General features: G+C 37.9%; 1 protein-coding gene across 1 annotated transcript in view; it reads right to left on the reverse strand.

Moving 5' to 3' along the window:
* LOC142148858 (atrial natriuretic peptide receptor 2-like) overlaps positions 1-13053 on the reverse strand; it is an 88362-nt gene that overhangs the window by 38659 nt on the left and 36650 nt on the right. Inside the window, exons 8-10 of the mRNA XM_075204818.1 lie at positions 9028-9076; positions 2276-2377; positions 522-641 (exon numbers count right to left, since the gene is read on the reverse strand). Coding sequence (XP_075060919.1) covers positions 522-641; positions 2276-2377; positions 9028-9076 — 271 coding nt within the window. The remainder of the gene's footprint in view (positions 1-521; positions 642-2275; positions 2378-9027; positions 9077-13053) is intronic.

Genomic DNA, 13053 nt, shown 5'->3' on the forward strand with positions numbered 1-13053 from the left:
TGACACTTATACAAACATGTTTCTTTAACCCTTTGCTCTGATTACTTGTTTACCAACATTTACGAATATATAATGTTGGTATGACAAAGAGCTGTCACCAAAGGGAGCGTAGTGCAGAAAAAGCAAGGGCTTTCAACATTTATCAAAATCCTATCATTAACAAAAACAAAGCCCAAAAACTAAAGATACAATATAAAGCATTATAATTAACTAAAAGCATTTTCAATTATTACATATAGTGCTAAAATATGAAAAAATATGAAATGTACACTCAAGACTCCAAATGGGCCGATTGTATGCTTAAGGCCCAAGACAAATGCCCTTACTGTGCTAGCCAAGAAAAATTGTATGACACATTTACATGGATAAATGCAGGACACATGCATTCAGAGCTTTTCAGATTCATCATATAGATGTAATGTTCATGTCTCTATAGTTTTTAAATTGACAGTTCTGTGATTATATAATAAAATAACTTACAATAAACTTATAAATATAAGTATGTCAAAATACAAACTTACCAAAGTCATCATCATATCCACAGGGCTCACTTTGTTTGGATTCATCTTGTACAGCAGTTTCTTGACTTGTTCAAATGTAGGCCTTTGAGCAGGGTTTTGGCTCCTGCACCTCCTGATAAGCTGCAGCAGAAATTAGATAAAGAGGAAATCCAGGGTCCTTTCCTGCTACGATTGTATCACTTGCAGTAATATACAGATACATTACAATCATGTGTAGTGTGAAGCGTCTACTGTGATACCACTGAATCAGGTCACCTTGGATTAACTTAATACACTGGCACAAAGTGATCTAAGTATTATACAGAGCACAAGCGCTTCCCAATAGTTGTGTTCTTCTGCTTCATCCTGACATTTATTTGTTTCTCTACAATTGGCAAAGAAAAATAAATAACATTTGTCACACTTTTATTTCTATTTTCTAAACTATTTCAATTTGTGTATGTTTTCTATTACATCAGATTGCTGTTGTTTTATGTTGCATATTTTTCAAAACAATTTTTATGCTCACTTGGCAAAGTTTCATTATAGATATTGATATTATTGTATATTAACTATAATTATAGATGACTAAGTTAGACGTTTGCATTATAATACTACAAAACAGGTGAATCATTTTATTTCATTACTTACAATGTGTAGATTACAGGTAAATTAGTGATAGCAGATATACTGTCTGCAATATTAATGTAATACTCTACCAAAGCACTTAAAGGGAGGTCTGTGGTTAAATAAAATGTGTAAAATAAACACCAGCAACCCCTTGGGTGCTATAGGCCAAAGACAAGTGACAATAACAGCTGTCAGAAAAAAGAAGACTGCTTATAACAATATCTTCTTAAAATGGATAAAAATAAAATAAAAAGTTGTATTTAAACTTGGAATTAATGGCAAAAAAGTTAGATAAAACAAAGATATGTGCTCACTGGAGCCTTTCTCTGTGGGATTTCTAACACAATATTCGTTTGCAACTATGCACAAAAACAAATGACTCTCAGTATGGGATTGGGGAACACCATTAAATCACTGCAGACATATTTTTATTATAAATGCCAAATATTTCACACTATAGGAAAAATATAATAATACACTTGGAAATACAATGTTTCTTGAACAAGTCAACTGTGAAGCCAGGAATGTAACATGTGTAGCTCCATCACAATTTATACCATGATTAGATGCCTTATCATTACCATAGACTGTCCAGTGATGTCCTATGCATTGTATACAGTTATGTATAAGAAAGCATGCTTGCTGATCCTGTCTACCTTTTCCAACTCTCTGCTCTCTGGTACGTATAATCTGTAGGGACACTGAAAATTATTTAGCACTGAGAACTATAGGGGTATTTCAAATTCTTCATCATGTCTTAATAAGTGAGATGGGCCCACTGTTTTATGGCCAGACCTATGTTGGGATCTGCCTTTATGCCAGTTTTTAGGTTGCTTGAGTGTCTAGGAGCACTTGCATAATGATAAAAAGGCGATGACCATTCAGGCACGTAGAAGCATGTGGCCTCTGGTCCTATTTTGGTTTGATTAAAGGTTGAAGTATGCCCTAATTTCTTAGTTACACCATATATGGATCCATAATATTGTTATGATACATGGAAACAGTTTCTAAAGAATTAAAACAGTTTTTTTATCTCTAAAACTAAATTGATTATAATCCCTTCACATGGAGAGTTGAAGAAGCAGATAATCAGATCTTCAAAAATGGTTAACAAGATGTGTTAGTGATGTTCTGTAGTGACTCACCTCCACATATTCTGCTGGGCATGGACATGCGTTGTCTGCTTTCCCTTTAATTAACTCTGGTAAAGGAAGGCAGCAGTGCTCTGCTGATCTGGTGTCATCTTTCTAAATAATACAGTAAACAAGAAGTAAACACTACATATATGTTTTTTGCATCTTCTCATCCTCCAAATCCTTTTAATCCAGCTGCCTCAAATATTTCCCTGTGAGCGTATGTCATTACACATTTTTTAAATTGACAAACAATATCTATTAATACATTACATCGATATAGCTGTCTGTTTACCTCTTTGTACCCCTGTTATTCTACGTTAGTGTAATAATCCAATCTCTAAATTCTAATCTATATTAGGTAGACTGGCATATTGTTACCACACTCTTCTTTTATGTCTAAAACTTTGCACAGTGTTCCGGCTTGCATGGGCATCCACACTTTCTAGTCTTTACAACTCTGCACAAGAAGTCAAGGTCAGTATTCCGTCATTGGCTCACACAATGTGAGATTCATTTGGCAGTTTATGCAATTTTATCTAGAAATCAAGGTTCCAAGGGCTTCTAAAACCTAAAGGCTATATTTGCAAGCTTCCTAGCATTTTAGCATGTTTGTGTTGTGTTGTGCACCAATGCTCCTTACTGCATCAACTAGAACCAATTTCACTGCAAATAGTGATAAAGCATGGAGAACAGGGCAACACATCTCATATGCATACTATTTTTTCTCTTTTATTTACTAGATAAAGTGTTGGGTAACATTACTGATCTATTTGGTAGATGCAACCATTGAGAGAGCATTTAAAAAAAAACAATATGCTCCCTTTTCCCCCACATATTTATTAGTTTCAGAGTACATCCATTTTCATATTTGAAATGAAAGGTCTGCTCAATCAAAGCTTAGAGTTTCATATATGTAGGCAAATGGTTAATTTTGTCTTATCTGGACGTTACACAGTTTTGTTAAAAAATATAATATAGTGAATATTTACACTGAAAACAATAGATACATGCAACGGATATTAGAAATTGACGCAAGTGTTACCAATCTGGGACAAACAATTCAATTTGCAAAACATAGCATATTACATACTTACCAACTCTCCCGGAATGTCCAGGAGACTCCCGAAATCCGGGTAGGTCTCCTGGACTCCTGGGAGAGCAGGCAAGTATCCCGCATACTGCAACTTCCTCGTCAAAATGACGCGATACATGGTGAATCGTGTCATTTTGGCCCATTAAAGTTTTTGTTACGGGGTGGGGCCAAAATGACGCGATTGATCCCACCCCGCCCCCTCCCGCCCTCCAACCACGCCCCCTGCCCTGACGTGATTGATCCCACCCCGCCCGCTCCCGCCCTCCAACCACGCCCCCTGCCCATGGTCTCCCGGAATTCACTTTTCAAAGGTTGGCAAGTGTGGTATATTAGTTATTCTTGTTAAACATACAGAATGCTGTTAAGCGTGTTCTCTTTTTTTTTTTTTAAAACAAAAATATTTTATTCATTTTTACAAGTCCATATATCAAATACATACCATACAATATATGTTATTGACAGAGTGAATTGACAATAAAAAAAAGGAAATAAACAATGACGGGAGCTCTGATTTGTTACAAGAAAGTAGGTATGTTACTACAGCAGGGACATGTATTTTAAGGGAGACAAACAGGGGTAGAAAAGGGTAAGAGAGGAATGGCAGGGAGATGTGGGAGGTTTTTTATATTTGGAAATATCAAGTAATATTGAGAGACGAATGCAGTGATATTCAGGAATGTAGGAGGTTATGTAGGTAATGTGTATACCTGAAGGGGTGAGGTATAACATACTTGCCAACATTTCATTTTTTTTTTCCGGGAGCTGCTAGTAGGAGGTAGGCATGTAATGACGCAAATCGCGTCATTTTACAGTGGGGGCGGGGCCAAACGCAGCGATTCCCGGTGAATCGCGGCGTTTGAACCGTATTCTGCCCACTTCTGGGCAGATCAGGGAGATTGCCACACTCTCTCGGGAGTCCGGGAGACTCACGCAAAATGCCGGAGTCTCCCGGACATTCCGGGAGAGTTGGCAATTATGAGGTATAAGTCACCAAATCTGATGTTATTTGGGACTTACAGCAACAATAGGATGTCAAACGGTTGTTAGTGGAGGTTCTGCTTCATAATGACTCGCCCAGAGAGACCATGTGTTTTGGAAATTTACTGGGTATCATTCAGAAAAGCTAATATGATTTCCATTCGATAAACTGACCAAATTTTGTTGATAGTGGCAGGGAGTGTGGGGGGGGGATAGTGTTTTTCCAAGATGTAGCTATTAAACATTTAGCTGCATTTAAGATATGTTTGACAAGTATTTGTATAGGCCGAGTGGTGTCCGGCAGAGGCCTAGGAAGAAGAGAATATAGCGGAGAGTCAGGCATTTTACTCTGAGTAATAGAATCAATAAGGGTATGAATTTGACGCCAATAAGGTTGTATTTTTGGACAACTCCACCAAACTAGCAGTAGGGTACCACGTAATCCACATGTAGACCGGAGGGGACTAAATACCACCTATAGTAAAGTTTGAAGGAATTTTCCTTTATTCTAACTGGAATTGATGACTTAGCTATGTTAGATCTAATTTTTGACCTTCTTTAGGAGTCAGAGGGCCTGAGACATTAAGGAGAGTAAAGCATAAAAATGGAGTAACTTTGCACCTTGGCAAAACCATGTTCCATTAGAGGGGGAGGTAAATTTAAACTGTGGAGACAGATTTATAGTTGGAATAGGGCATGTCCTAGATCAACTTTAAATTTCAGTGTAAAAATAAAGCTATCAAGTATTTGTGAGCTACATGAAAAAACAGCCAGTATTTAACTTATGTGCAAAATAATAAACTAATTTACACCCCTTGTCCTGGAGAACATTTACTCCTTTTTTTGCCTTACTTTCTTTAATGACTCAGGCCCAGAGTGTCCCCTGCGTCCTGCTCCCAGGCTATATCATAGGGATCGTTGTCTGGTAGATTGTAGTTGGTAATCAGTTGATACAGAGTGAATATTAAGCCCCTTGTAGTGGGAGAATTGTGACACAGAGATTCTAGAGCCGAGCATAGGTTCAATGTGAGAGGTGTCTGTAAACAACGATAAAAATGTCTGATTTGGAGGTATTGATAGAATATTTTGTGTGGCAAACATAATTGTGCTTGGAGATCCAAAAATGTAGGGAAAAATCTCATCGGAGCTAGATCCCATATAAAAAGTAGATTATAAGAAGTCCAATCGTGAAAATTTTTATAGTCCAGGCCTGGCGCAAAGTTTTTATTGTTCCATAGTGGGACTAACAACAGGTATTTGGATCGGAGATTAAAGTCTGGGTTACCCAGTTCCATATGGAAATGGAAAATTGTGCTGTAGGGATTTGAGCTAAGCATTTGGTACTGTGATGTGGCGGGACCCAGAGCAGTGAATAAGGAGAGTATAGTTGTAGCATATCTGACTCAATAAGGGTCCAAACTCTGCGATAGGGGGGCGAGTGCCAAAGAACACATTGGGACATGTGCATTGCTTGATAGTATTTTAAAATGTTCGGGAGGCCTAGACATCCTGCAGTTTGATGTTTAGCTAGAATTCACATTCTTACCCTAGGTCTACGTCCCACCCAAATAAATCTGAAAAGCATTTGTTGTAGGTGTTTAAGTATATGTGTGGGAACTTGGATTGGAAGTGTTTTCCACAAGTAAAGTAGCCTGGGCAAGATATCCATTTTAACAGTGGCCATGCGGCTAATCCAGGAGATAAGAAGTTTATTCCATTGTGCTAAATCAGATTTTATTGTATTAATGAGTGTAGGAAAGTTGGCCATATACATTTGGGAATAATTCTTTGTTAGGTAAACCCTGAGCTACTTGATCTTTTTATGATGCCAACAAAAATTATAATTAGCTTTGAGAGATTGCACAGTATATTGGGGAATATTGAGGTCTAGTATTTCAGATTTATCTCCTTTTATTATATAGTTTGATAGAGAACTATAGTCAGATATTCATTTAAGGTTAGGTAGAGAGATGTGAGGTTTAGATATTGTTAATATAACATCATCAGCATATATAGTTATCTTATGATCTCTTGAGCTTGTGGGGATGCCTGTGATGTCAGGGATATTTCTAATTTTCGCTACTAGGGATTCCATAATGAGAGCAAAAATTAACGGGAGTAAGGGGCATCCCTGGTGTTGTTTATGTTAAATGGGGGTGTATGTGTCCATTAGCTAATACTGAGGCTGTAGGATAACATAAACTCATCAGGGTATGCTGCATGTAAGGCCAAGCAACTCTATGAAAGGCCTTTTCGGCATCTAATGCGACCACTAGAGCAGGAAGAGATGGACTTTTAGCTACATTGATTAAGTTGATTATCCTTCTGGTATTGTCATAAGCCTGCCGACCCGGTACAAAACCAACCTGATCAGGATGAACTAATGAGGGGAGGACAGTACCCAATCTATCTGCTAGTATTTTTTGCAAAAAGCTTTAAATCTACATTAAGAAGAGATATGGGTCTATAACTACTCGCCTCAGTTGGATCTCGATCTGGTTTGGGTATAATGACAATTCTCACTTCAGTGGTGGCCTTGTTCAAATTTTCCTCCCTCTAAAATCGAGTTGGACAACCCTATGAGCATGGGAATCAGTTGATCAGAATTTTTTTATAGTATATAGCAGTGAACCCGTCAGGGCCAGGATCATCAGAGAGTTCCTCTGATGTGACTTCTATATTGAGGGATGCTAATTGCATTCTAGTGAGTTTGGATAGTTGACGTGAGCGGAGATAACTCTTAATATATTCCTTAAGCAAGGTTGGGTCATCTATTGTCGGATGCAAATCGTAGAGGGAAGCATAGTAGTCGTGAAATCTCAGTGCGATTTTTTTGGGGTCATAAAGAAGGGAACCCGCGGAGGTTTTCAATTACATTATTCTATTTCGAGTGCGGCGGGCACGAAGATTACAGGCTTGTTGGACCCATAGTAGTGTTGTTGCAGCCTTTTTTGATAGTTTTTGATTTAATTGCCTTTAAGTGAGAGAATTTTTGCATACAAACGCTTTTTGGGATGGAAGTGTGTTCTAATAATAAAGGGATAAAGACAAACTAAACACTCAAAATCAGGAGTGTCATCATACTGAGCAACTGTCAGCAATAAGGTTTTTGTTCACTTCACAGTTTCAAAGGGCATTTCCAGACTTTAGGAAATTCCTGATTTGGATTATTTACTTTTCCAGAATTTAGGGGAAGGTTCAATTCCCTGCGTTGTTGATTAGAACAACACGAGGCGCATTATTACTGTTAGTACGGTAATTTTAACACAGATTTTTGCTCGCGACTCACAGAACTGCGAGCAAAAATCAGCATTGTAATTACCATACTAACGGTAATAGTGCACATCTATTACTATAATAACGGTGATAGTGCGCGGCCTGCGTTGTTCTTTAGAATTGAATTCCCCTTGAATACTTGTCTTCTTAACAGTTTATGTTTCAATTCACATGATATGTCATTACAAGTTTTAATATTTCGCTACTAGGACAATTTTATCAATGTATTAATAAAGATTTATCTAAAGATTTTAACTACGAAGTCAATACACATTTATATTTCTCTATACTCATTTCAAGAGTGCCCCATAAGATCATCCTTTTCTTTCCCCTCAATCTGTATAAATGATGTATTTGTTGATCAAGTGCACCCTTACTCTATTAGTATCTCTTATATAATTAAGAATGAGAGAAATACGTATTTTGAGGAGGTAAAAAATGGGATGCTTGGTGCAGTCTTCCTTTCCCTTTTGAATTGAATTCCCCCTCTTAGACTCTTGACACACCTAAATTAACTAGATCTGATATGTTCTCATAACTGGTTTGCTTAAAGGGCTCACCGTGTATGTTCCCATAAACTTCACATCAACCTTAAAATATAAACATTTGCATGCAAATAAACACACGGAGACATGTATAAGTTATTAAAAAATGGCAGAACTTTTATTATTAGTATTTTATATTAAACTAAACCTATGGTGGCGGAGAAAGGGCACTACGGAACAACTCCCAAGCTGATAACACTAGATCACTTTGGGGACTGGCGCAACCCACCGTAAGTCTGCAAACCACGGGGAACAAATCCCTACATAACATGCGCTGAGTTGGCGTCAGAGTGACTGCCCTTTTCAAACTCACGCTGCCCTCCCTCACCGAGCCGGACAGGGACCCTCCTTACGAAGGACCAAAAGGAGTTACTGGTGCCTCTAAGGGGACAGTGACCTACGACCAACTACCTGTGCGCCCACTAATCAGCCGCTGAATGCAGTGCCTTCCTACCCCCGCGTTAACACAAAAATACTAAAATGAGGAGTGGGTGGGTGGGATCTCGTGCTGCAAAGTGAGGCAGAGCAGGAAGTACAGCCTGCTATATTCAATCAAGGTCCCTCCCACGGGAGCAACCATTGGTCGGTCCCCATCCTATGTTAACCCCTTAAGGTAAGTGTTCAGCTTGCTACAAATCCTGACGCCCTTTAAGTGCGTTCATCCTAAAAGCCTCACTTGTTATTATGTGTACTAAAAAGGAATCAGTGTAACTTTTATGGACCGAGTAAACTTAATTTTATTTGGTAATCACAAATTTGAGTTTCAAGATTACGGAAGCCTACATATATATTGATGTCCCTCTTTTTACTCTGTAACTTGTCTTTAAGTGTTCCGTTTAGGGTCTATTAAAATAATAAATGTTCCTTACCGATGCAGGATCATTCCTGATTGCTATTTCAAGTAAAATCACAGCATAGCTGAAAAATAAAATACTGTAATTAGTTTTAGTAAAAAATAATATAACTTTATTCATGAAAATTATAACCTTTCCAACTTGTTATCGTTTTTATAATGTTATCACCACTGAATTTATTCAAAACACATTTTATAAACTAGATGAATACAAATGATCTACAAATGATCAGAAGACTGAGTTGGCAAATATGTCATCCTATTTACTTACCCTGGCCTCCACACAAACTATAAGCATTTCTATAAGCATTTCTATTATGCACACTAGACATTTCCTTGCTATTAAACAATTAAAGTCATATTTGAACCAGAAAAGCGCAACAGCACCTAGTTTTGGGCAATTTCACCCATAATTCTAGGGCTGCAAAAGTTTGCTCCGGCCAATGGGAAATTTTGGTGCATTTCTTACTTAATATAAATTAAGCACATGAATGCACCTAGCCTTGCACACAACAAGAATATTTTATTTTGTTGAAGAAGTTTATTTGATAAATGGTGTAGAGGGCATATTTACATTTACTTTGCAGGATAATATACAATATATATTCTACCTAAATTTTGGATAACAGAGATCGTTAATGGGGCATATTTTACACCATCAAGCTGCAATTCTGCAGGGAAGCACCTGTCTAGGCACAATTTCAATGTCCCCTCACTTTTCATTAAAACCAAAAATTAACATAAAACTGAGCATATTTGGTGAAAAAACAGGAACACTGAAATTAATAAAGGGGATGGTCTTAAAGTTTTAGTAAATTTGTTTTAAAGCTACTTATTTTAAATTTATCAATTATTGATAGATTTTATACTCACATTTATAATAAATTAGAACTTTTTATAACACTATGGGGCATATTCAATTACGTTTCCAGTCCATGGGATCGCCCCAGAAAGGGCCGCAAAGTTAATCCACCCCATAGGGTTGTGTGCGAAAATCTGCATTATTGCGGTACTGTATTACCGGCAATACTGCGCAGGTCCCGCGGTAACGCAGACTGGAATCCTAATTGAATATGCCCCTATGTTTTGTTTGAGGAACTGATTTTGTCCCTGTGCTTAACCTTAGTGCAATGCAGCTAGTTAGAGAGTCTAACAACAAGTGCACAATTTAAGTCCTTATTAGAAGGAAGGTGTCTGATTTATTATTGTGGGGCACATTTAATTGACGGCGGGATCGCCGAAAAATCCCGCACTCCAAAAATATTACCGTTAATACGGTAATATCTCGCTGGATTTCAGCTCGCAGCTCCCTGAGTAAATTACCGTATTAACGGTTTTTACGCGCAGGATTACCGTATTAACGGTAATATTTTTGGAGCGCGGGATTTTAGGCGATCCCGCCGTCAATTGAATATGTCCCTTAGAGTTCGAAGCAGCTCACTATGTAAGGGATAGCAAGAATGAATTCATATATTTACATATTTACATATTTATCATATTTGATGTAGTTTTGAACTGAACCTCGGTTATATTTTATTCTGAGTGATTATCTTGTAGCATAGAAGGAACGATCAATACAGTACTGTTTTGGACATCTGGATTACTGCATTATTTAATAAAAGATTGGAATATTTGAGTGGAAGGATTTTGAGCCATTTCACCCAAGGACATTACATGGTTGATACTGGGAAATTAACACAATCAAGGAGGATAGAAGATTGTGTTTGCTTCATGGATGAGCTTATGTACTGTCCACTTTATGAATAACTAAATTGTAAAAGCATTTATTAGACCATAGTCTTACTGTCATTGTCATCTATTTAGTAAATTAGAGATGATCTTTACTGAATATACAATGACTTTTTAGCATATTGAAAACTATAATTATCACAAGACTGTAAACAATAAAGCCACTGATTAAATCAAGGTTTTCATCTTCCTTTGTACATATTGTGACTTGAGCACTGGGTGATTTTATGCTGAACTTTGAAGTCATGTTTTATTCTTTCCTCCATGCACATTTTCAAGTGTATCAAAGATAGGCACAATTTCAATTTCTGAGGTCAGTTCCAAGGACCACTCAAAATGCGCTCAGTGGTCAAGTAGGCGTACTTGCACACTTAAATAATTACTGCGGGTCTGCAAGAAGTAAAAACTTCTTGCATGGGAAAGTTTGCGCACGACTTAATGCCAAAAATATTTCTTAATTAAATGAAAGTTCCTTGGTGAGTAGGAACCTTAGATGTGCAATTAAAATAAGTTGAAATTGCTACTGCCTCTCCTCCTAACACAGTAATCATTGGTGGTTGTGTGTTGCCAGGCTTGTTATGCTGGATAGATGCCATCCCACCAGGCACTTAATATGCACTGATGGCAGTGGTTTTATGTCAGGTGGGATGACACCCGCTCTGGGCAGTTTTGCAGGGGCAGCACGGTGGCTCAGTGGTTAGCACTTCTGCCTCACTGCACTGGGGTCATGAGTTCAATTCCCGACCATGGCCTTATCTGTGTGGAGTTTGTATGTTCTCCCTGTGTTTGCGTGGGTTTCCTCCGGGTACTCCGGTTTCCTCCCACACTCCAAAAACATACTGGTAGGTTACCTGGCGGATAGCAAGTTGACCTTAATCTCTCTTGGTGTGTCTGTGTGTGTATATGTTAGGGAATTTTGTGATGTGAGCAAGTTCTCTGTACAGCGCTGCAGAATTAGTGACGCTGTATAAATAGCTGATGATGGGTGGGTGATATCCTGCTCAGCATAATAATGCATTGATGTCAGTGAGGGATATCACACCTGACATAAAGCCACAGCCACCAAAGAACTGGAATCCCAGTCCATATACACAGTCTTAAAACAACAGACTCATAGTCCTCCTGCCCATCCATGCCCATTTCCTATGTCCCCTCTATTCAGAGTACACTAAGACCATGGCATTTAGCCTTGTCACTTCCCTGCTCATCAAGATGACTTTGGAGAAAGACTACAAAAAACAGTTGGGAACCCAGCAGCGTAGCTATGAGTCTCTGAGTAACCCGCTGCAGTATTTCTTTATTTACATAAAATATACACACACATATAGAAACATATAAAAACACAAGTTAACCCGTGCATGATACTCATGCATTCTAGTCAAATCAAGCTACTTAAGGTGTTAAAAAGGTTCTTGTCATGCATTTGGGGCTAGCCCAGGCCTCCTCAGGGGAAGAGCGTTACTTCCCGACGCAAGCGCCCTTTTTTAACGTGGTTTTGTCCACATGTCACCACCTCATAATTTTTCTCCATCACCTCATCCTTCATCTTCATTGCCACATACTTCATCAAGCTACTTAAGGTAGCCCCACTGTCACCCCCGGCAACCACCAACCACTCACAACTGTCACTTCTCCTTCAAGAAATATATAGGTCAGTGTAAACCTCTGCCCAGCAGGTGGCACTGCAGCTTGGTTTTTTTTTTTTTCACACACGCCACTAGGCATTTATATAGTAGATTCATATGTATCTATATATAAATATATATATACTAGAGTGGGATTCAAAAACTAGTGTATTTGATTTCCCTAAATCTTCTCGCCAGCGTTAGTGTGACAAGTATTCACTGTAAACATGAATAAGTTACACTTCCAATAAATTTAATAGATTTTTTTTGTGTGCAGTTAATGTTTTTTCAATGGGCAGAGACATGAAAATTATTTTTGTCAGGCAATTGATTAGAGTAAAGGAGGGAACATTTGTTTTGAAGCTATATAATTTTCTTGTTTTTTTAAATATCCCTACAGCTCCCAAACTCCCAATAGAAAACCTGTTTGTCTCATTAGACACAACTCTGTAGTGAAAGAAAAATATCTATCTTCTACTTTGTAATTTTTGTAGCATATAGATAAAAGCCCCTTCTCATTATATGGAATCGGAACATAAATGTTTTGGCACAGAAAAGGTTATCTTCCATAAATATTGAACATGTTATTATTATAAAGCTATGCAATGAAAACTAAGGGCTAGATTTACTAAGCTGCGGGTTTGAAAAAGTGGGGATGTTGCCTATGG

Source organism: Mixophyes fleayi, chromosome 1 (genome assembly GCF_038048845.1).
Source record: "Mixophyes fleayi isolate aMixFle1 chromosome 1, aMixFle1.hap1, whole genome shotgun sequence".
NCBI classification, from domain to species: domain Eukaryota; kingdom Metazoa; phylum Chordata; class Amphibia; order Anura; family Limnodynastidae; genus Mixophyes; species Mixophyes fleayi.